The sequence below is a fragment of the Ammospiza caudacuta genome, chromosome 1 (assembly GCF_027887145.1).
Source record: "Ammospiza caudacuta isolate bAmmCau1 chromosome 1, bAmmCau1.pri, whole genome shotgun sequence".
NCBI classification, from domain to species: domain Eukaryota; kingdom Metazoa; phylum Chordata; class Aves; order Passeriformes; family Passerellidae; genus Ammospiza; species Ammospiza caudacuta.
In genome coordinates, this window is record NC_080593.1 from 143,731,027 (window position 1) to 143,755,833 (window position 24,807).

General features: G+C 38.4%; 1 protein-coding gene across 1 annotated transcript; it reads right to left on the reverse strand.

The window, feature by feature from the left end:
* Positions 1-323: 323 nt before the first annotated feature.
* Positions 324-24,753, reverse strand: WASHC5 (WASH complex subunit 5). The gene is made up of 29 exons (XM_058805895.1): positions 24,701-24,753; positions 23,474-23,774; positions 20,860-21,005; positions 19,720-19,804; positions 19,348-19,448; positions 18,242-18,434; positions 17,533-17,685; positions 16,635-16,748; positions 15,372-15,543; positions 14,457-14,584; positions 14,016-14,145; positions 13,077-13,189; positions 12,269-12,435; positions 11,584-11,659; positions 10,783-10,893; positions 10,529-10,669; positions 8,964-9,044; positions 8,214-8,315; positions 7,435-7,614; positions 6,902-7,026; positions 6,364-6,526; positions 5,553-5,655; positions 5,369-5,448; positions 3,929-4,032; positions 3,307-3,436; positions 3,085-3,181; positions 2,529-2,682; positions 1,812-1,899; positions 324-757 (listed from the first exon to the last, which is right to left on the reverse strand). The coding sequence occupies exons 2-29, from the start codon at positions 23,657-23,659 to the stop codon at positions 701-703; spliced, it is 3,480 nt and encodes a 1,159-aa protein (XP_058661878.1). The 5' UTR covers positions 23,660-23,774; positions 24,701-24,753; the 3' UTR covers positions 324-700.
* Positions 24,754-24,807: the final 54 nt, after the last annotated feature.

The window sequence follows — 24,807 nt, forward strand, 5'->3', positions numbered from 1 at the left end:
CCTTTTGACCACAAGCATCTGTGAATCTTGGGTGCTCCCTTCACCTTAAGGCTGGGACATTGCATGTACCATGAGTTAAAATTATGTGACTAAGCATCTTGTTCCCAACATTAGAAATGTTACAGTTACATTAATATTTGTGCCTTTAATTAGCCTAACGGGACTTTTCAGCTGTAAATATTTAATTATTTTATGTCCTCTATAGAATTACACTAACTTTGTAGCACACAGGCAGACATCAAACCTCTTTACACTGTATATGCATTCTCACTCCTGGTTCTTTTAAAAAGAAAATTGTATTTGGAATCATCAGTCTTGGCAAACTATCCAACACCTTTATTTCCAATTTCACTGTTCATTTCTGATACAAAAGTCAAACTTCCACAGATAGTTCTTCAGAACAAAAAAATCTAAATGATTTATACATAAACAATTACATGCAGCATTTATAATGTGCAGTACAAAATGTACACTGTTTAGAGGAGATGCACGCTGTGTATCATGCCAAGATTTAAACAAGGGTTATACAGACTAGTGCTGATGGTTTCATTTCACAGAGACAGCTGTAGGCACTGCCTTGAAGCAAAGAAAAGACACAGTCCTGAACAGCTGTACTTGCCTCACCCTCAGGCCCCAGCTCCTCATTTCAGGTTTGGAGAAAAGCCTTAGTTTGGAGAAAAGCCTTGGTTCCTGTCCATATTCATAGAACAGTTCTGAATTCATCAAAAATGAAGCTTGGCACGTGTGCTTCAACAACCTGAGGGACACAGGAAGGCACAGTGGGGCGCTTGCATTATCCATTTGTTGTCCATTCATCCATTACAAGCACATCAGATCCATGACTGGAGCACACACACTGCTGACCTGAGCCACTCTGGCATCAGGATGTGCTCCTGGATGTGCTCAAAGCAAGGGAGGAACAGCCCAGCCAGGGCTGGGAGGAGCTGCCAGGAGCCCAGGAACAGAGCAGGACTGGAGGAATGCTGCTGTGCTCTCTGCTGGGCTCCACACAGCATCACCTGCAGCTGCTGGGACCTTCCACCACACAGAACTGTGAGCTGGGAAGAGGAGACTGGAAGAATCTCACTCTCCTCATTGTGAATATTAGCTAGGAAATGGCTGTTGAATGTTTATTCAAGAACCACAGAGGTACAGCTTACATATAGCAATCAGGATTATGACTTATTTTGAACACTATATATAAATAATATATCATCTTCAAATGTAGTTAAGTTGCATTCAAACATGAAACAAAGTCTCTCTACAAGTAGATTTTTAGCATTTCCCTTGCATGTGAGACAAGGAAGCTGCCTGGGAAATAAGCCTTTGGCAGGAAGTGAAGGAAAGACTGGATACAGTGTTTCACCAAAATTTGCATTTTCTAATTAGCTTCTTGCCCTGTGTTTAGAATACTGCTAAGCTTAGTATTACTTGGAAACACCTTGGAACTTCTATTTTATTTCTTTCCTTCCCAACAGCCCCCAGCATTATACACTGAAGGTTAAATTTAACAGACTGGTTTGAAATTAGCACAAAGGTGAAATCCTTTATTTATCAGTATTCATCTATTTATTCCTGTAATAATGGGACTGAACTCTACAAACCAGGGCTGCTGCATCAGCAGGACCCTGAGCTGTTATTTGTTATGTTGGCTCATTTGTAGCACAAATGGAAGGTGTGAGCAGTGTCTCCCTGGCCAGATTCCTTCCTTGGCTAAAGTGGAGTGGGAGCACACATTCCCTGCTCCTTTATCCTGGGAAAATGGTTGGGATATTTGGGGCCATATTTAGAGACATGGAATTCTTTCTTACCTTTCTTGGTAACTTGGTGTATCGAATGTAATCTTCCAGGAACATGAGGGCACCCACTACATCAGCAGGCATTTCTGGAATCTTCTGGCTAAAATTAAACCACCATGGAGATCACACACTTATCAACCACTTACTTGGATTAAATTATCTGAAAATGTCAGCCTTCAAATAGCATCATTTCTATTAGGTGTCATGTGTTTCTATTACAAATAGAAATTGTGTTTTAATCTTCTATTTAGTAAAATACATTGTTGTTACTGTCTAATGCAATCATGGAATGGTTTGGGCTGGAAGGAACCTTAAGGATCATGGAGTTACAACAGCCCTGCCATGGGGAGGGACAATTTCCACTGGACCAGTTTTCTCAAGGGCCCTACCAATCCCAAGGGCCTTGAACACCTCCAGGCATGGAGCATCCACCATTTCTCTGTGAAACCCATTCCAGTGCCTCACTACCCTCATGGGAAAGAATTTCCTCCTAACATTAATCTCTATGTCCCCCTTCTTTTAGTTTAAATTATTCTCCCTTTTCCTGTCCCTGTCTGACCATGTAAAAAGACCCACTCCACCTTTTTAGTAAGATTCCTTCAAGTACCAAAAGACTGCAAATGTCAACTATACTCTGCTAGAACAAAAATACTGAAAAAGCAGTGCTTTTCCACTGCTGAAGTCCTCTTCACAGAGGTGATACCTCAGTAAAAAGTAAAACATGGGTACCTTGTGCACTGCTCCATCGTTGAACGAATAAACTGACCAATCAGAGCCAAAAATTGTTCTGTGTATCTTGAGTGGAACTGTTTCAACAGGGTAAGGAGCCCCAGAACCAAAGGCAGCCAGTCAATTTGATCAGCTGGCCGCTTGCACACCACTCCTGCACAGAAAAAACCCAAAACAACACATGTTTATAAACCAGAATATATTCTTATAGCACAGGCTAACTTATGTAATGTACTCTTCATGGCTTTTTTTGCTGTCTCCCCTTCTGCTTGCCCACACAAAAAAAGTCCAAAACTAATGTAACAACTGCATGTCTTCCATGGTGAATAGCTTAATGATATTAACTGAGGCACAGGATAGAATGAGAAACCCAGGAGTCTGGATTCTGTTTCCTACCTTATTGTATTTGACTTAAATAGTATAACAAAACTGTCTGAACTGAACTGATAAAGTCAGGAACTGTATGTTTTCTATGCAGGCAATTTTACTATCTTCTCTACAGATAATTTCACATAGGTTTTAATTAGATTTAGACAAACAGCAACTTACACATTACCTAAATTTCTGTTGTACTGAAGTTTGGGAAACTGAGAAATGAGGAATAGGAAGTTGACGGTGGGAAAATATGGCAGACGTTTTGTTGTTATGTAGATCTGAGGGAAAAAAAAAAAGAGTAGTACAGACCTTCTAAATATTTTTTTTTCTCAGTTAAAAAAAATTAGAAAGAAAAAAAATAGAAAAAAGCAAACTGCACCAAGCATCAGATTGTATGCCTGACCTTATTTAATGGGTTGTGAATGCCAGCAGCTTCCAGATAAGCTGTGATTTCATATAAAAGAGTGTTGTCTTCTTTAGGATAAGGTAGTAATGGGTTCTGATAATGTGCTTCAATGTCAGCCAGTATTGCTCTAAAAGGAAAATGGATTATATTAAGTAATTTTAAAAATTATCCCCAAATAAACCTTACATGATGCCCACATGTCATATTAATATAAAAATTTCAAAGACACAAACCTCTACATGGCCACAATCAAGAGTAAAACACCTTTTCTGGAGTACCTTTTTACAAACATCATATTTGATTCAAAATCAGCACCACATATATTCTGTTCCCTTTTCTCATCTAAATGTGACTTCAGAACCAGGTATAATCAAATGCTATTAGAAACTGCACGTTCAAACTAGTTACTTGCCAAGTATTTATTTTTAATGTTTTTGCTGAGTTAAAATTCAAATACTGATCAACAAAAACCTGCACACAAATCAGATGCCACATTTTGCTATAGATTTTAGATTTTGTAATTATAGATTTTTGTAATTTTAGATTTTAAGGATTGCTGAGCTTATAACAATTACATCACAATGATACAAGCAGCTCTTCAGCACATTTTGCTTCTTACTTATTGAGATTTTCCAAAGCAGCTGCCAAATGCTTGGAGTCAAACCTGCAGGAATAATTTAATTGATTGGTAATCTGTCGTCTTAAAATCTGCATCTGACCAACCTGTGGACACAAACACAAAAAGAGTGGTGTGTTATACAGAATGCAATGAAGGAAGAGTGGAGCCAAGGACTGACCCCAGCTGCACAGTGCACTCAGAGCAGAGATGCAGTCACAGTGCCTGAAGTTTACACAGTGACAGTTCCTGGTCACAGGTACAGGCCAAAGGAAAAGGGCACAAAAAAGGTACCAGGTATAAAACTCCAGTTACTTGCTTTTCACTGGCCAGTGAAATCCCTCTACTCTGCTTCCCACCTCTCTGTACATCTTAGGGTCAGCACAGCAGGAGAAGAAAACATGAGAAAGGCTAATTGCAGTCAACCTTCTTCCCTGGCCTTTCCTCTTCACTCCAGTAACATAAACATCCACAGCACTCTGAGAAATGCTGCTCTCCATATATCATTACATAAAGAAACAACATAAAGAGATAAGACAGTGGGACAGCTTGTTTAAATCTCCAGCACAGAACAATGCCTTCTGTGGCAAGGCAAGTCTGGGAAATGCTACTGCTCCCAACTTTATCCTTGGGCATACCATGGTCACAAGGCACTGAGGGGAGGCTCATGAGTTCCTGACACTGAACACTAACTTAGTCTGCCCAAATCAGATCTCTAGTGCCAGACTCTGCTTTTGGTGAATGATTTCTTATGAATCTCAGAGCTCAGCACTTTGTGGAGTGTGAAGTGACCACACAAATGAAGCTCAGGAGCTCTCACAAACCCAAGCCTGTTTCACATGTGATGCTACATAATTTCAAGTCAATATAATACAACATAGCAAAATAAGCAGATTAAAATATCACAGAATCACAGCACCATTAAGATTGGAAGAGATCCCTGAAATCATTGAGTCCAACCTACGACCAAACACCACCTTGTGAACTAAACCCTGGCACTGAGTGCCTCATCCGGTCTGTCCTCCACAAACACCTGCCAGTGACTCCACACTTCCCTGGGCAGCCTGTTTCAATGTTTAACAACCTTTTCTATGAAGAAATTCCTCCTGATGTCCAACCTCAACCTCCCCTGGTGCAGTTTGAGGCCATGTCCTCTTGTCCTGTCACTGTTACGTGGGAGAAGAGGCCAACCCTCACCTGGCTGCAGCCTTCTTTCAGAGAGCTGTAGAGAGTGGTAAGGTCCCTCCTGAGCCTTCTCTTCTCCAGGCCAAACACCCCCAGCTCCCTTAGCTGCTACTCACAGGATTTACCCTCTAGAGCCTTCACCAGCTCTGCTGCCCTTTTCTGGACATGCTCCAGCACCCCCATGTCCCTCCTGAATTGAGGGGCCAATATAACCAGAGAGCCTCGAATGAATTCTAACAGTAAGCCACATGAACCTACCTTCATTATAGAGTCTAAATAAGCTGTCCAGATCTTCTGTGTTTTTGCAATTGCTGCAGAATAAACCTTGTTTGAATTTGCTGAGAAAAGAAGGGTGATGCATTAAAAAAAAGAACAAGAAGAGAAATAAATGCAAGAGTACAAAGACAATTGCTATCTTCCATGTTAACCAGGAAGCACTTACCTATGATTCCTTTGAGGGGACTGACAGCACTCATGAGCGCCTTTAAGGTATCTTGTACTGACCTGTCACGCAATATACTTTTCTGAAACATGCTGAGGAAATTCTAAATAAAAGAAAGAAACAAATAAGTAAAATTATCACACATGCACTCTATGATTAGTCTTGATGGCACTGGAGACACATTTTTTAACAGTGGGGAAGACTATTTGCATAGACAAAGAGTGGAGGAATTGTGTAGTTACAATTTTTGCTTTTTGGAGTTATGTTAATCAATGTTAGGACATTAAGAAGATACCCCTTGTCAGTATCTAACATCCACTCTGGACAAGGAGTAATTCAATTTTTCAGGAAGAACTGTGTTGATACTTATTTCCGCTAGAATCTCTAACAAGGATAGAACTAGATTCTTCTCAGGAAACAAAAAAACTTGGTTTCACATAACAGGTACTAGAGAAACAGCAATTTCACAGCATTGACACCTTATGTATCATGGTAGACCCAAACAATCTTTGTTGATATCGAGACAGAAAAATAGAAGATGACCTGAAATCAACTTTTAAGTACACACATAGTGTACACCTTCAGAAAGTGTGCCCACACAACCTGGAATTACACAGCACCATTTACTTAATAGCACCAACTTCCATAATTTCCTCTGTAACTGAAATTCTCACTTTTGTAGTTGAACAACCATTTTTCATTTAATTTTGATTTAATTTTGCCATTTCAGTAATTAACTTTTTAAAAAAAATTATTTCATTATTAAACAATAAAGCATTGTGGCCTTGAGAAAGTGAAGTTCAAAAATTACCTGCAGCTCCTTTACAATCATGAAACACAGCAGCCTGTCTAAGCCATTGAGACCAAAGGTACCCAAGGTATCTTGGATCTCTGAGAAGAGACGACTACTGGTTACTTCCTGATGAGTTTTGATATCATACCAGGTATTCATCTGGTCAATGTAACACGTGATTCTGAGGGAAAAAATCAGCAAACAACTTCAGAAAAAGCTGCAGACAGTTCCTGAGACACTCTCAGTATTGAGTTACCTTTCTTAGACAGATGAGAAAGACTCTCCAAGTATGCCCAGTGACGTTTAGCTATTCCTCTCTCCACCAGGGCTCTGTCACTCATCCCTGATTTCTCTTTCCTCCATTTGTTTAACACAGTTTTCCTTCTTAGACTAAAATCACCACTTTTCTAGACTAACCTTTAAAATGTACAGGATGGACTGGGTAAATCTGATTTTAGATAAAGGTATGACAGCTAAGGAAAACCTATCTCTTGTATTTTGATTTGTGTATGGTGGAATTGAAGCTATCCAATGCATGGTGACACAAAGTACTTACTTTGGGTCTGTGATCCTCAGGATTTCTCTGCAAAGACGACCAATAAATGTTACAGATTCATCCACAGGTGTGAATTTTGGTATAGGAATGTGAGTAGACTGGTATATACTTTGCCAGTCTTGAATCTGAAAGATAAGTTTTACAGTAATTTGTAGTGTTCCCATTGCACCTTTTTAATTTAGAAATTTTCCTTTTGTTCAATTTAAAAGGAGCACACTGTAACACAGTATTGTAAATTATACATAACAGAACACTATAAAAACAGAATAAAGCAAAGAGAAGAATGAATCTTTTACAAAATGTACTAAAATATTCTATTTTGGGTACTTTCCTTTTATGTACAAATAATGCAGGGGAGATGCCTGCAACATTTCAGAATAAGCTGGGGGCAGTTTTACACAGTAGTTAGCACATTCAGCTAAAGTCACAGTGGTATGAACAATGGGTATACATGCTCCATCAGTCACAGGCTCTAACAGCCAACTCTAAAGACATCTATCAACTTTTTTGTTGTTTTTGGGTTTGAGTAGCACCTTTGTTCTTAAGAAGTTATTGCACTCCTGCTCCACGTTGTAGTTAATAATACGAGACACTTCCTCTTGCCAAATTTTTAACCCATATATGTTGACATAATCCTGGATATATTCAAATGATCGATGGAACCCATCCATTGTAGCTGCCATTTCCTTCAGTTTGGGCATGAGTTCACTTGGCTGGAGACAAACAACAAAAAGATAAAACCAGAACTGTGAACAGGTAGAATTCAAAGAAAATGTAAAAGGCTTCTAAATACCCTTAGAGAACAACCTCTAGAGCATTTCACTGTGGTCCAGCCAGATCTGAAAAGCACTGAGAAATTTATCAGAGTTTGATATCGGAATTAATTTTTACTAAATATTTTTCCTCCCACTTTTTGTATTTATTTTTGCCTTCAGTAGTACTATTGATTGATCTATGAGATTCAACAATCTGAACAGGATCAAAACAAGGAGTCACTCCTTATTTTATCATTGCCTATCAATGTTTACTTGTATGTGACCTGTCAGTCATCACAGACAAAGGCAGTACTGTGAATTCAGAATTGGCAGGACAGCTTGGAATAGAATAAAAAGATAGTCTTTAATTCTGTGTACACTTGGCAGTTTATAAACTCATTTGAACATCAAATAAAGAATTCCAAATAACCTTCAGTAGTCCAAAATTATTTTTACAAAAAGGAAATCTGTACATAAAAGTATAAATTATTTTTTAGAGGGCAGTATAATAAAAGAGGTCCCTGCACACCCAAGATATATAAAAAATTAAAACCAACCTTGGCTCTAGGATTAAAGATGAGGCCCCTGTGAAGAGCCAGGGCCACCCGTTTTACCAGCTCCTTCCTTATTCCATCCTCTAGTAACTGTTTTGGGTCCACCTAAGTAGAAGAAACACATTTTCTTTAAAGTCAGAAAGCTATAAAAAATATAAAGGATTTATTTTGTACCAAGAAAGACATTAAATACTTCTGATGAACAGGAAAGCACTGTTAACAGATGCACTTAACCACCAGAACTTGTTCACAGAATAAAGAAATTATTTATTCTCTAGTATAAGTATGTAAATTTTTTAATTCCCATATTCAAATTTTGTTCATGATCCACTGAGAATGTTGTACAAGTCTAATAAGCCAGTATGCATTAAGAAGTGTATGTTTCTTCAAGAATACTTGCTTCTAGTTCTCAATGAGGTATCGATGGAGCCTTGATGTAAAACTACAGGACAGATTATACCAGTGGAAGAAACAGCTCTTCAGAAAAGAAAACTCTTCAGGTTTTCCAGCAGGAAACCCCCAACAATCACCAAGTACAGTGGATGAATCTATTAACAATGGGAACTGTGGGTTCCTAGGAACCTGAAAAAAATATAGTTCTTATCTGGCTGCCAATTGAGGCATCGCTGTTTGAAAATTTGTGTGCAAACCTATATTTTCTTGCTGGTTTATTTTTCCTTGAGGTCTCATATATTGTGCTGAAACCTGTGCTAAACCAAACAACCTTTTCCTATTGAAATAATGGATCATTACCTTTATGATACCAACTAAAGTAGTTTTCATCATGAGGATACCTTCAGTGAAGATTGAAATTGCATGGGTTAGCTTGGCAACCTGTAACAGAAAAAAATTCACTGAAGTGATTCAACAAATGTAAATAATTACTCTAAAAAAATCCTTGTTTCCCAGTGGTAGCTTCCTATTTTAGATTTAAATAATATGCACTGATATACTTTCAACTTTACATTTTGTTATAGACTTACTTAAAAAGTTACCTTTTTTTTTTAGTCAGATAAATAGAAGTGTATTAGCAGTAGGAAAGAACAGGTACCTCTCAGAGGCTTCAGAGGGATTACAGAAGGGAAGACCAGCCATATCTTGTGTGCACAAATATTGTGGACAAACCTCTGAGCTGGTACCTTTGAGCAGGCTGGGAACACAGCTCACAGTAGTTATTCTATAATAAATCCTGCTGCCACCATGAGTCCACCTCAGTATTTCCACTGATATAATATGGCAGCACCTCAGTATTTCTACTGATATAATATGGCAACTCTGAGCATGAGAATAATAATAACTGTAACTAATTGTAAAACTTCACTTGAAGTTTTACAATTAGTTACAGTTATTATTATCCTCATGCTCAGAGTTCAGACAAGCCAGTCTTCTGCCCTTCAGGTGTTTACAATACAGAATAGAGAAGATACTTCATATCTACAGTTCAACAGAAACTGGAAGTGTAAACAGCTTTAGTATAATTTGTTTTCCTTTTACTGACTCAAAATAAAACATTACTGAACACTGCCTTCTCCTTCACTCCTGCCCACACACAAGCCAGACTCACTTGAAAAAGTCTCATGGGGGAGTTTAAACCCAATGTTCAGGTCTGAACATCAGCTTAATCAGATATCACAGCTTGTTTGCAGAAAACACCTAACAAGTGAGCACTTTGGCAAAATCTCCAGGGAAAAGCTGGGATCTTAATTGATTATTAGATTCTCTGGGAGAAAGACTTACTGATCTGCTCAGGTATTTGTGTTGCATCTTCCTCTACTGAAAATAAAACCACGTAATTTTAATGTTTGCTCACTCTTCCAGACTGGTTACGAAGCAGAAGAAAAACCAGAGACAAAATAAGCAACAGCAGCTTTATCTGGTCAAATCAACGTGCCTCCATCCTCCCCTCATTTGAGAACAGCAAAAAGCTTAACCTTGCTGGCTTATTCAGTCTTTGACCTTCTCCTCTTGGAACAAGAATGCCAAATATGGAGGGCTTCATTCCAGACTCAGGTTTTCAGGGTTTCATCCTCTCCAATAAATAAATACATATTTATGCTCATTTATAAATTTATTTAGATTTTTTTCCTCTCCTTCTCTACAAGATCAAAAATTTAAACTTCTACAAACAGAAGCTCAAAAGTTACTCATCTGTTCTTGTGAAACCTAAGGTAGGCTCACAATAACACCCATCAGTTTAAGTCAACAAATGTAACTTCACTGTTAAACTGTAACTCTATGGAGCTTTGTAGATTTAAACTTAGGTTAAAGTTGGCCACCTAGAAGGTTTGCTTTTTCAGAATTCCCTGTTTTAACAGCACCTCATATCGTGGTCCCAGCTGAGCATAATCTCGTAGCTTGTCCTTATCAAGGCGAGTAGGCACTTCAATAATATCGTGTGTCTGGAGCTTTATGATTTTGAGAAGAGATGTAAACATGCTTTCTGGAATTATCTGTAGAACCTTTGTAAATGAGAGAAGAAACACCCACAGTCAGTATATTCTCATTAAGAAAATAATCCTCAATTAAGAAAAAATAATTAGAGAACAAAGCATTACACCTTATAAGCACCCACCTTTCTCACATAGGAGACCAGCTCTCCAGAGTAATACTGGGACACACTGAGGAGGTCAGGACTGTTCGCTTGATTGATGCGGAGAAGGGGCAAATCAAGAGCAGAAGCAAGCTAGAAATAAAGTTAACACTTTAACTTCACGTTTCTTTTTCTGAGGAAACTTATATGCTAAAATTCTCTTGCTCAGGCTCTTACCCTACAACTCAAAGTACTAGATTCTTCTTAAGGAGCAGTGTTATACCAGGCTTTCCAAGGAAAAAAAAGTCAAAGAAGTCCAACAGTCCGTCAGGCTACCTTCTCTAAGATGGTTAAAATCTAAACAGCTGCATGGGGCATTTCAGTTGTAATTTTATATTCCCACTCACACTAATCCCTATTCTTATTTCTACAGATGATATTTTCATCTGAAACTAGAGCTTCATCAACAGACAAAGGGAACAGAGAACGTAAGTTTTTAAATTCCTTCAGCCTGCTCTGATCCATATGCAGAAGATCCCATCTGTGCACCAATGCCTCCAGAAAACAGCTGTAATGAGTAGAGGCTGGACAAGAGACTTATTTGCTTAACAGCAGGAATGCAATTGCTGCATTATAAAAACATGCATAACTTGGTTTTATTTTCATTAAAACTAACCTTAATTTAATTTAATAGTGAGGTAATTTAATACTGTCTAAAAAAACTAGACACAGGAGATGCTGGTAAAATGAAGCCTTAACTGATTTCAGAGCATAAGGCCTTTTAAACAAACTGCTTGAATTGAGCTGCAGTGTTCAAGCACATTCAGTGTTGTTCATACTTACCTTTAGGAAAGTGGCTCTGAGTTTAGTTACCATAGATGGACTGACTCTTATGCTGTCTTGCATAATAGATGTAAAGCTGGGGTAGGAAACAAACAAAACAAATCAGCTTCTTCCCTGGAACTGTTATTTTTAACTGTTTAATTCTATGTCAACAGCACCAGTGTAATGTGTAAACAGCACAGGAGATCACTAACAAACTTCACTAGAGGAGGATTTAGGTCAGAAAAACCCTGTATGAAAAAGGGGAGATGGGACAAAAGATGAAACAACAGGGAGTGTTTTCAGCCACGGCAATGAAGCAGCAGCTCAGCAAAATCCCACCATGGAAACAGAGTTCTTGAGCATTAGTCTTTCCTCATTTGTTTTTGGTTGAAAAATGAACTCCAGTATTTTGGAGAACACTTAAATAGACTAAAGGATGGAGACAGGAGGTTAACAAAGCTGTTAGAACAGCATAGACAGTAAGAAGTTACACTGTAATTTAACCTGCAGTTAACAACCTGAGAAGGATGTATGTTAATTCCTATTCAAGCTGATTATAATTCAGTATATACAACTCACAGAACAATGCTTCAAGACTGTTTTTAATTGAAACACTGATAGTGTTAATAACATTTATGCATGTGATTTCCCACAAGTTTTACAAATGGTCTCTGACTGGAAGAAAAAGTTCCTGCTAACATACCTGTCAATTAATTGCCAAGCATAGGAAAGATCACCAACTATCTGCATGGTGATCAAGACCTCTTCTTTAATGTTGATAGTTCGGATCATCTGATGGAGAAATTTGCGGGTGTCAGCCAGAAACTGGCAAACTTGCAGGTTACTTTCCAGCTGGTGAAACTCTTGGACCTATATTTAAAAAACAAACAAATAAAACTCATAAAAGGACTCTTTTTTTTGTTGTTTTCTATTCATCTTTAAGGACAGCAATACAAACATAATCAGTAAACTGACATATTACTTCTGGATGCTAGTAGCAGTAAAACACTTAAATCCTGGCCTGTAACAGAGTGTATTAACAATAAACTTCACAAAGTTATTAAAGGAGGTGTACTGTGAAACAGCACTCTGAGTACTCTTTTATATCCTGGAAATAGAAGAAGCACACACAAAAAAATACAGATTTTTAAAAAATTTTGCCTTTTAAATCAATCTTTCTAATTTCAAATGAATTTATTTTCAGAATTTCTAAAAAAGGAGTAGTATTGCCAAATAATGCTAAACACTGAATTAATTTCTTTGAAAAAACTGACAAGCCCTCAGCTACAGGCAGCATGACCTTTTGTACTATATCCTTATTTTACAATACCAAGGTTTATACAAAACTCCTGCTCACTGTAGATATGTAACAGCAAAGATCAAATAGATTTCAACAGTTGTTAAAATTCAAATCTGTTCTGCATCTCTGCTATCAGAAGTCAGTACATGTGTAAAGACTGCTGCTGTTCCAGAAGGACAAGGTCATTTATCTCAAAATGTCTTTGCCATACCTCTTCCAAAGCTTGTATTAGCTGCACGGTTTTTCTGCCTGCTGCAGTGGAATCATCATAGTTCAGAGACATTATTTGCTTGGAGATTTCTCTGAACCAAGCCTGGAGATTTTCTATGAAAAATTAAGGAAAAAAAAATAAAACCGCTGCATATATGATAGGCATCAAAAATGCAGGGAACTTGCTAGTCAAAAGAAAAAAAGCTATACACACAGGAGATTATTTTTACAAGTTCTTATTTCACTGGTACATTTATAGTCTTTCAACATGTACACTTGTAAAGCGGCAAATGCTCAGGTAAATTTCACATGCAACATTAAAAACACCTACCAACATAAATGGGCATTAAAAAATCTTATTTTCATGAGTTCAAGAGAAAAAAATAGGTGTTTCAAAAAACAGTGCAAGGAATTTGGAAAGAAGCACAGATTCCACTTTTAAGTCCTTAGAGAAATAGAAGAATACCACTCAGTGTAGAGGACAAGTAAAAGAAGGTTTTCTTCTTTTAAAAAATGCTGATACAATTGAAATCCAGGTTACAGCCAGGGAAAGAATTAGGGAAGAGGTTAAACCATCCCTAAATTTAATGGGCATGGTCTTCTCACTCCTTTGTACATAGAACATGGTAATGTGAGCTCCATTATACATACTGTGAACTGATATTTTATAGTTTTAACTGGTATATCTAAATAAATGAATGAAAAATAGTTCTAAAAATAGGGCCACCTAAATATTCGGTACCTAAATATTGCTTACATATGGAATATGTGCAGAAAACCTAAACTAGGCAAGAGCTACAGAGACCTCTTTGGCAGCTGAGGGACATGAAAATTGTTCCTATATTATCACTATTAGACTCATGTATTTTATTTTGGTATCACTTTAGAAATATAAATTGAATTAACTTTTTTCCCTCATAGTACAATTTTTAATAATTACCATTTTTCTCCACTCTAGTAAGAGGTTTAACTCCTGAGAAGACATCAGCAAGCTCAGTCATCCTTTCAGATCCCTCTTTTTTATAGTTCTCCCATTTTGCTTGTTTTTCTGACAGCATCTGCTTGAACATCTACTGAAACCCAAAGCATTTGGTTTACAAAACTGGCAAGGAGGCATATCACAATAGATAAAATAAAATACTTAAAACAGATGGAACCGACTAAGTGATTACTACAGAACTGCAAGATCCTGACAGAATATTAAAAATAAAATTAAAAACATTAAGCAATACAGACAGTGGGATGTACATACAGTGACAGAAGCATACTGAATTTTATAGAACAGTACAATGCAGATTTTTTGATTTTTAGTTACTTTTAAAAATACCCAGTGATTTTTCAGGTTAGAGATCTTAGAAGACTCTGGTTAGCAGCACATTACCTCTTTTAAAATGAATTCAAATTGAGCTGTATCCAGAAGAAGCTGGAAAAGGATCCTGGAATTGTACCTTGAGTCTGTTAAAATTTGATCCTTTATCTGGCGGAGACGTTTGTTATTTGGATCACAAGCTGAAAATGGAAAGACAACATTTCTCCACTGTTACACGGAATTTGGCCAAATTTTTCAATCTTTGTAAATACATTCTTTTTTAACAGTTTGAAGGCAAAAAAATTTTGCTCTGGTATGTAAATCCCCACTTGTTTTCCATTTACATGGACTAACTATTCCTTTGAAGAGAATAAAATTAAAGTTTCCGTGGTGCTTCAGCCTTCTTAAGACTTCTTCAGGCTTCTGAAACTAAATGTGAATTTAGTCCCTCTGATCAAGAAGACCCAAGATCAGTATTTCTAAAACCATTACAAAAATTGTATGGAGGTGGAACAGAAACCCTCTTGCATATCAAGAACCCTTAAAGACAGCACAAGCATTCAAATAAGGAAATGTCTAAATAGGTCAGTTTACACACCCAAACTCACATGAGAGACATTACTCAACAGTTTCAGCTGAATTTCAGTTCAACAGAACAAAAACCTCAGTTTCAACCTGTTAATTACTAACATTGTAAGAAACTGGCCACTGCCTTCTTTTTGGAGCTACGTAAAACTTTCAGAATTATGTTTTTCTGCAGAATATTATTCAACAACATCATGACCTCTACTAATTTTTGTATTGGTGTTCAGCTCACAAGAACTGAGAAAACTCACGTGCTGTTTCAGACAAGGCTTTAGGAAACTATTTGCAAAACAACAGCTCAACAATCTCCTGCAAACAGCAGAGGAAACTGCTGACTTCAACAGCAGCAGAACTGAACTTCCCCCTCAGTGGAGCAGGACTGAGAGCTCAGCAGTGCCTTACTGGTGTCTGCAGTGTGCAGCATCAGCCAGCGGATGGCCACGTTGCAGTCTCGCAGGCAATTCAGCAGCTTGGGAATGTTGTCCAGCACCAGCTCCTCCCTCAGACAGCCCTCCTTGAGGAACTGCTGCACCTGCGTGTGCACTTGCTCCGTCACTGCAGCGTACCTGCTGGCCTTGAAACACAAAGCTTGCATCAATAAAATCCTTGCCTCAAATGGAATACACCATGCTCCTGAGAGCTTAGCGGGCACGCAGTTAAAAAAAAGTGCTATAAAAATTATTATTATTATTAGTAGGCAATATTATACACTGTAAGTGCATGACAAAGGATGCAAGATAAACTTTAAAGCAAGGCAATACTTGTATAGGATTTATATAGCTCTCAAAGTAAAGTGAGAAATACAAGAAGTAGATGTCGCACAAGTATTTCTCACAGGTGGTCAGGGTGAAAACCCTTAGGAATAAAACTCTGGAATGACCTAGAGAGACCCAGAAGCTAAAAACAGACACATAGAGCCGGGAGAAGACTTTGATAAGCAGTATTCCCATATCAGAAAACAGCCTGCACACACAGCACACATGTTCCCAGCAAAAGTAGTTCAAGAGTCCAGGCTACACAGGAAGCATAATGTTTCAAAAATGCAGACTTTTTATATACTCACTTAAATACTCTCTAGGAATTATTCCTAAAAAATGGTACTAATATTTTATTGCCTAATGGGAAAGAAAACAAAAATCTACCATAGAACTGAGATACTTATTTGCCACTGTTGGTCATAACAAACTGAAGAACATACTGTATTTAAGAAGGCTTCTCTGTATTTATTTTACAGCATGCTGTCTTTTTATACTCTTTCACAAAGTTTATACCTATTCACTTGTCAGAATACAGCAACATAATCTTTACTGGAACAAAGTGGCTTGCCCCATGTTTATCTCCCTCTTTCCTTTGTTTCCAGGCTGACAGCCTTGGTAAAGTTCCTTTCAGGAGCAAAGGCAACTCTTATCAGCTCCTCTCTTTCACTAACCCCTTCTGACTCACAGACCAGCTGTGAGCCCCTTCCACACATATTATCAATTGAGTTCTACTTGGTTAACTTCTTCCCTAAAGATGAAGGAAAAATTTCTACTCGTATTCCCTAAGTTTGCCAGACAATATGGTACATACATTGCAGGCAGGAAGAAAAGACCCATGCATTATTGATGTCATATACTTCAGATGCCCACACATCTTGCTAAAAATACTTAATGCTGGCTTATGTACCTGCTCTTTGACATTTGAGAGATCCAGTGTGTAGTTGAGGGCAGTTTTAGCAGCTTTGTAGGGTTCCCATGCTTCTGCCAGATTGACAGTGATTCCCATGTAAATGCTAATGACCTAAAATTGGAAGCAGAAAACAAGAAGTTGTATTTATGTGACTATTAAGAAAAATACAAGGTTTGCATTTAGCAATATGACAGAAAGGGATATGCTGTGGCTATAAATAAGAGATAGCTGAACTTTTTTGGTAGCAGTACTTTTTGGTGTATCACCTTCGGAAACCAAGAAGAAGACTTTGAAACAAAAGGCACACAATTAATTAGAAGCTTTGTTCTGAAAACAAGATGACAGTTCTTTCAGTAACTATATATGATACTTTTTTCTCCCTGATTTCCATGATGCTCTAAAGAAGAGAAAATTCCAGTGCTACAGAAGGAAGAAATTCTTCGCCAAGAGTGTGATGAAGCACAGCCACAGGTGCTCATAGAGGCTGCAGAGTCATCACCTTAGACATTTCCAAAGCAAACTGGGCAAAGCCTGAGCAGCTTGATTTAGCTTTGAGGTCAACCGTGCTTTGAGGAGAAGGCTGGATTAGAAAATGTCTATAATTCCTTCCATCACACATTTTCCTGGGACTTACTTTATCTTGATGGTATTAGGGTGTAGTTGACTGAAGCATTTAAGACAATAAATTACACTTTCAAAGGACAGCCTTCCATGCTTATCCAGAGTGTTTGACTTGAACTGCTTTACTCTGAACAAAGTAAAATTTCCACAGAGAAGAATCTCTTCTAGTTTTAGGTTATTATTACATTTCTATAACACATACTCTAACAATAATTTCAATTTTTCTTATAACATGAAATCCAGGGAACAGTTTTAAAACAGAATTTATCTTTACCCAATTATCTGGGAAGTATTTGTCCACGATCTCTCTCATTTTTGCTTGTTGAGTGTGAAGAATAGAAGGGTCAAAATACAGTATGACATAAAGCATAGCAGCCTGAGTAGCCAGGGCAGTGCTGCGGTGTTCTGGTAATGGATATGCTGAAACCTGGAAAAAGTAACAAAACAAAGCTGAACATAATACTGTGCATCATAAACCACCTGAAAATATTATGGGACACATTAAAGAGTGTGGTGTATAGATACTAAGGGGAAAGAAGTTTATTTAGGTAAGCTGGACATGCTTATTCATACAGCATATTTACCAGATGTATTGCCAGAGTGTAAATGTTGACTGCATAGATGTGTGCTACTTTTAACAGGCTACAGTAAGATTTTGCTATGCTGTAAATGACTCAAGTAAGACATGTCCAATCATAAGACATTAAACAAAAATGGTGCTTTTTACAGCAAGGCTGGCCAAGTTCTGCAGCAGATTGCCCAGAGAGGTTCTGTGGTTTGTACCTCTGGAGATACTCAAAATCCAACTGGGTGCAGCCCAGTGCAACCTGCTCCAACTGACTCTGCTTGAGCCAAGTCAGACTAGCTGACCTCAAGAGTCCCCTCTGTCATTAATTTTTTTCTGTACTTCATGGCTGAGTAATTGACTGAGAATCAATTTGATGCTCCCCTTCAAAGCCCTCTTTTATCTCAGGGCAGCTTACCTGGTTGTAAATGTCATCTGACCGCAGGCGGCCAATTACCATGCTAATGAACGTTTCACTTATAGGAACCCTGCTGAAGTAGCTCTCGGGGTAGTTTGGAGGTCTTTTAGCTCCAGGCTGGCTTGAGTATCCGGTGCTTCGAAGCAATTTACAAACATCATCTAAATTGGAGTCAGCAGAGGATCGGGCTGCACTGTTTTACAAAAAAAGAGGAACAAAAATATGAGCTATATGACTTAGTAATTTCCTTTTCTCCCTCCCCTTGTAACCACACCCTTCTCACAAGAAAATGAACAAATACTAGAGTCTAAAGGAGGTTTTTGATTTTTATTCCATTAATATCATGTTATAGGACACTGATGAATGTCCATACTGAAATTCCAGATAAGAAGAAAAGCACAAACAGAAAATTAACTCAGGAACAGAAAGAAGGAGCTTTATATTCAGAGAAGAATTTGTTCCCCTTTTTTCCCCCCTTCTTTTTAAAATTTTCATTTTCTTTCTCCCCATTTCTGAATTTCCCTTGTCAATTCACTTCTGCATTCCAGAGTCAAAGAACCTCTCATTATATACTGGGAGGCGTAAACATTGTCAAAGCAGCACTTTACACGTGTGGAAGAATTTGCACTGATACTCTTTAAGCTCCCAGCTGTTATACCCTGATGCTGAGAACCCACCCTGTAAAACTTGCTACTGATTTACCCAATAAAGCGCTACAAGAAGTCTGACTTGCAATACATTTGTTACCTAGGTAGTCAGGACTTTTCAGAAAGTTTCCTTGCATGTTTGGGAACCTGTGACACTTTCACAGGCACTTGCAGGCTAAAAGCTTTAGCTGAAAGTTTATTTGTGGACTTCAAATGTCTGTTGTAACAGAATGAAAAATCTGTTGCTAGTTTTGCAGCTGAACTTGCAAACACAGCTAAAAGCTAAAGCAAGGAGTTCTGCTGATATTCAGAGAGCTCTGCTGAATTATCTGTATAAAGTCAGTTGATAAAAAATGTGTCAATATTTCCATTTGTCTTAATTCAATGACCTAGGTTACTGAACATTCTGCAGGTTACACATCTCAGCCTTGAGTGCTCCCGTACACCAATATACACCACCTGTATCGGTAGTAGGAAACCAACATTCTTTCTCTGACTTCTCCTTCAATCTTCTGGTCAATGACCAGTAGCATGACTCCATATAAATACAGGGCTTCACACTGTTTGGAAAGGGAAAGAATGAAGAAAGAAAATCACATAAACATGATTTTGCAGCAACATTTAAAGAAAAACACATATTGGCAAACTAACCCAATGTCAACTACGTAGTCAACACAACATGAAAAGTGGCAGCCTGAAGATTTTTGCTCTTTGTCCTCCTTGAAGTAAGCCACAGCACTTCCACACATTTGGTAAACTTAAATTTTTGTCTAGCTTGGCACTTACTGAGTGGGTTAATTTTCTACTATTACAAAACTAGTCAATACTCACTAGAAGCTGTTTTCCATCTTCATTGAGGAGGACGGTTTCTAATGTTTGCTGAATGTAAATTCCTTCATTGAGATCATCTAAGTATCTAGGAATCATGACAAAAACTTTGGTCATTGACTATTTTGCTCTCAAACTAAACTCAGTAAGTGACATCTTCTCTGAAAGCCAACAGATGCATCAGAACATTTCCCTAGAACAAGCAGCATGGTATTTTTCATAGGATTTTTCCTAAAAAATTTTTCCTAAAAAATGAGAGACTGGAACCCCTAGCTAGTGCCAACCAGTTGGCACAAAGTTTCCTTCCATATCCTGATGGTGTGTGTGAAAGACACTGGAGGATACCTGGCAGCTTACAGCTCATCCTCTTAATATTGTCATGGGTGAATACACCCTGGGAAGGCTGCCATGCAATAATGCAGTAAAATTGTGTCATATTTTCAAGTTATCTAAATATATCTCCTTGGAAATACCATAAATTGATCTCAATTGCAATTTGGAAGGTAGAGCTAGAAATAGCATATGTTCACCTGAATTAACAGAAGATTTATTCCTATTAAAGGATTTTCCAGTAACACTACTTAATAAGTAATATCAAACATTTGATCTTTTCACATAACATCAATAATAAAACCAATTCTCATGTTTAAGATTCTCAGTAACTTTCTCTTAGACCATTTAACGAAGTTTTAATTTTGCTTTTTAGATGTCAGATTAGCAAACTTGAGAATATGGCAACTTCACTGAAAAATTTAGTTCAAGAAAATAATGCCAATGAAAGTTAAAAAACCCCAAACTATCTGACACTCTGTTTTGCAAGACCAAAAGAAAATTGCTTAATAATATGGATTCTTCTTTTATTAAAAAAAAAAACCAAAAACTTCAGCACAATCTCTAAGATAAAAAAACTAACTCAAATTTACAATTGAGTAATTAAGGTAGAGAGGTTAAATCTTTTCAAGTCATATATTAACCTGGTAGAGAACTGTTGGAATAAATGTTAGTGTTTACTCCAGCAACCCAGGTTAGCTGGAATATGCTTCAACAAGGAGTATATTGGGTCTCTAAGAAAAAAGCTTTTCATCAATAAGACAAAACAGTAATCTGGTCTTTGAAAATCCATATGTATTTAAGATACCATACCTGTTTAAATCTACAATGTATTTATGTACACTCTGAAAAGCTAAATAAAATCTTGTCAAAATTTCAATGTTGTTTTCACGAAATTCTTCATCTAAATCCAGTAACTCAGGCTTGGCTTCCAGTTTGCCTTCACATGTCTCAGGCCCCTGAAAAACAGAAACTCACCTTTAGAGACAATACTTAATACTTTTAGCTCTACTTGACTTCTCTACAGTAGGACACAGACCATGTACAACCACCCCTGTGTGCAAACCAGACTTACCATTCCTTACCAAAACAAGGATCTGTAGTTTTCTAACCTAATTTATGGTAAAATATTTATTCCATAAAGATGAGTTTTACACATTGTTGCAATCTGCAATGACTTTAAATATGATTTATCCAATATAACCAATGGAAAAGAATAGCCAATGCTTTCAGTAAAGCCCCAATACACCTGAAAGCACTGGGTGCTTTCTGTAGTGCTCATACCCTGATGGAATTTTTTCCTTTACGCATTTCTTCTGGTTGATTTCTCAGATAGAAACCATAACATTGAGGGATCACAAAGCTTAGTACCTTCTCATACATTCAAACTGCTTGAAAATATTAGACATGTTTTTCCCACAGACTCTACATCTAGCTCAGCACTCGTCTCCTGAATTAATTCTCATTAACAACCATGGGGGAAAAGGAGCTGGGATGAAGAACCTGACTTCCTTAAAGCAATAGTACAACTTTCCTAACCCTTTACCACCGTCATATTTCTCATAAGCACCATGCAATCTTACCATCACCAACTAAATGAAAATAATGCTAAAGTTTAATTGGAAGTATTATTAGAATTTAATTGAAAATATCCAACTGACAATTTGAGTTTTAAAAAGGATTCTTCTGCTTCTCTTTGTGTGCAAAATATCTACATAAAACAAAGGATAAAAGCAGATGCCAAACTGCCATTGAAGTTCAAATGGACAAAGTAAATAGTTTCAACTTTCCAAATCTCTCCTCATTAAAAGAGTCTAAGAATTGTGCATTGTCCTAGATTGCAAGACAATGTGTATTCTATTTGCCATCTTTTAGAGGTGTGGCAGTTATCTGTTAATTGGGCAGTTTTCTTTATCTCTTCCACAAACCAATCCTCCCTTGGGACATCTGCAGTTAATGTGCCAGTGAGTGTCACTGGTGGCTGATAAAAACGACAGCATCCCATTGTGAGATGCTCCACCCAGGGAGAGGAGCCAAGCATTCCTACCTGGATATAGTCTGATATTTTGGGACACCAGGACAGCCTGTCCACTGGATTCCCAGAGGTGCAGCTGTCTCTTCCACTGGATCTTCAGAGGAAGACTGATCTTTCTACAGGATCACTGCTCCAGCAGAACCACACCTGCCACTCCAGGAGGGCTGCAGCCACCATTCCAACTGGACTGCTACCAACACCCTCACCCACAGGGTATCTGGTCGTATTCTGACTCTGTCAGTGTTGTTTTGTTTCACTTTGTTTTGTTTTATTTTTATTTTCTTCCCTAATAAAGAACTGTTATTCCTGCTCCTATATCTTTGCCTGAGAGCCCCCCTTAATTTCAAATTTATAACAATTTGGAGGGAGGGGGTTTACATTGTCCGTTTTAGGGGAGGCTCCTGCTTTCCTTAGCACACACCTGTCTTTTCAAACCAAAACATGTGTACAGAAGGGGTGCATTTGCAGTAATAATATCTATAAATTCTCTAATCTCTGCTTTATCAGTATGACTTCTGAGGATTTATTTGGTTTTAACAGCACACTTATGCTTTCTTAACATTCAAAAATACTGAGGCTTTAAAGATTACTGTATTTCTTACCAATTACAGCTATCTGCTTTTAAATTTTCAAGTAATTTGTGTATAAAAAAAAAGACTTCAACCAAGCACTTAAATCTAAAGGTAACTGTGAAATCATTTGTGCTCTGGGTTTTCAGTATCTAAGCCTCACAGTGCCTGAAATTTACAACTTTTACTACAATGAAACTGAATTAAATTTTAGAAGTGTCTCCCTTGCTTTATTACCATCATTTCTTGTATGGTACAGTCCAAATAAAGTCAGATTAGATAGTCTCTGTTGTTCCTTCTTAATCATGCTGGAAAATGACAGAGGGAACTTAGTACTGCAAGCCTAATTCTGAAAGCGAAATAAGGGCTTTCATGGACACTTCTCCTTGACTTATTTATTTATTTATTCAGCCCATGTGACAAGTCCAGAGGAAGAACAATCACAGCACTGTCAGACAGGAAAGCAGAAAGCAGTTTTCATGGCTGCAAAGAATAAGCTACAGAATAAGAGAAGAAAGATGGGCATACTGCCCACGGCACTGCTCTGAAGGAAAACAACCAACCATGCAGGCCCAGAACCTGCTGGAGGAAGGTTAATTTAGTGCTCCTGCAGGAATTACTACTACTACTACCTCCCCAGAATCCAATACTCACATTTTATATAATTGGTATCTATCAAAATTCACAGGCCAGATGACTCATCAAACATTTTGGAAAATGTAGTAGTAATAAACACAATAGTCAGGAATGGCTGTTTCACAACCCAAAACATCCTCATGTGGGACAGCAATGCTTTAAGTAGTTGAATAATAAAAGGATTTACCTTGAAATAACTGAAATCAAATATGATATCTCCATACTTCTGCTGATCAGCTTTGTCCTTTAGCCTGAAAACACCAGGAATAAATTCGGAAAGTCTCAGAAGTTCTGCAATGATGGCATTTCCACAGGAAACAATCCGAAGAATTGCCTGACCACAGAGATTGTTTTCAGCCAGAAAATCCACCATGGTGGAGCTGGATGTGACAGAGCAGCAGAAGTCCTGCAGTCTGGTTCTGATCCTTACTCTTTAGGTTACTGCAAGCAGAAATCCTGATGAAGAAATGAGCTGCGCCATTAATAACCTGCAAAAACAAACACACACACACATCCAGAGTGGTTTATATTCATGTTTTTAGTAGTTTAATTTTTGGATATTTAAGCATACTCTCCAATCTTTCAAATGATGAAATCTAAATTATCCACAGCTTTGTAAAATGAAAGAAATGGACAGAATTCATTTTCAGCATGTACACTGAGTTGGAGAAGTGACCTGTGTGAGCAGGCAGGGGAAGTGTGATCTTTTGGAGAGCAGTTGAAGAACATTATTGAAGAATAAAACAGTCACAATAGTGAAGCAATTATGACCAGGTGAGGAGACTGGGCCCAAGGAAAGCAAAACCACTTCACAAAATGTGTTTTTAAGAGCCCCTTTAAAAATACAACCAAAGTGATCATAATGGGTTTTAGCAATAAGGAAAACTTTCATAGCAAATGGAAATGACACAGTTCTGTTCCTTCATTTATTGCTGAAGGACGAGCTTCCATACTGTGCTTGCGTTTCCTGCTCAATTTCACTCGTTCCCCCGTTTCCTGCGGGACACGGCGTGCAGCACCAAAAATAAGCGTCTGTGCTTCAGAAACATTTACGGGAAGTTATGACCAGGCTTGACTTTTCAGCAAACACTTCCCGAACCACCGCGATACATTTCTGATGACAGTGAGCTGTCCCAAGACAGTTCCGACCCAGAACGAGCGCCCGGAGCCCTCCCAGGTCCCCAGTGCCGCGGCAAGCTCGGCTCTGCTCCACAGGGCGCACAGCGGGCCCCGGACCGGCAGCGGCTCCGAACCCGGTCCGGTCCGGTCCGGTCCGGTCCTATCCTGTCTCGTCCCGTCCCGTCCTCTCCTCTCTCCTCTCCTCTCCCCTCCCCTCCGAACTCACGGTTTGCGCCCCGGCGGCCCCGCTCCCTCAGCGGCTCCCGCCGGCGCCCGCCCCGCCCAGCGCGCTCACCTTGCCCCGGCAGCGCCCGCGGGCAGGGACGGCGGCGGCTGCGGGCACAGAAGGATGGAGGGAGGGTGGGAAGAATGGGAGGGAGACGGCGGCGCTCCCTACGACGT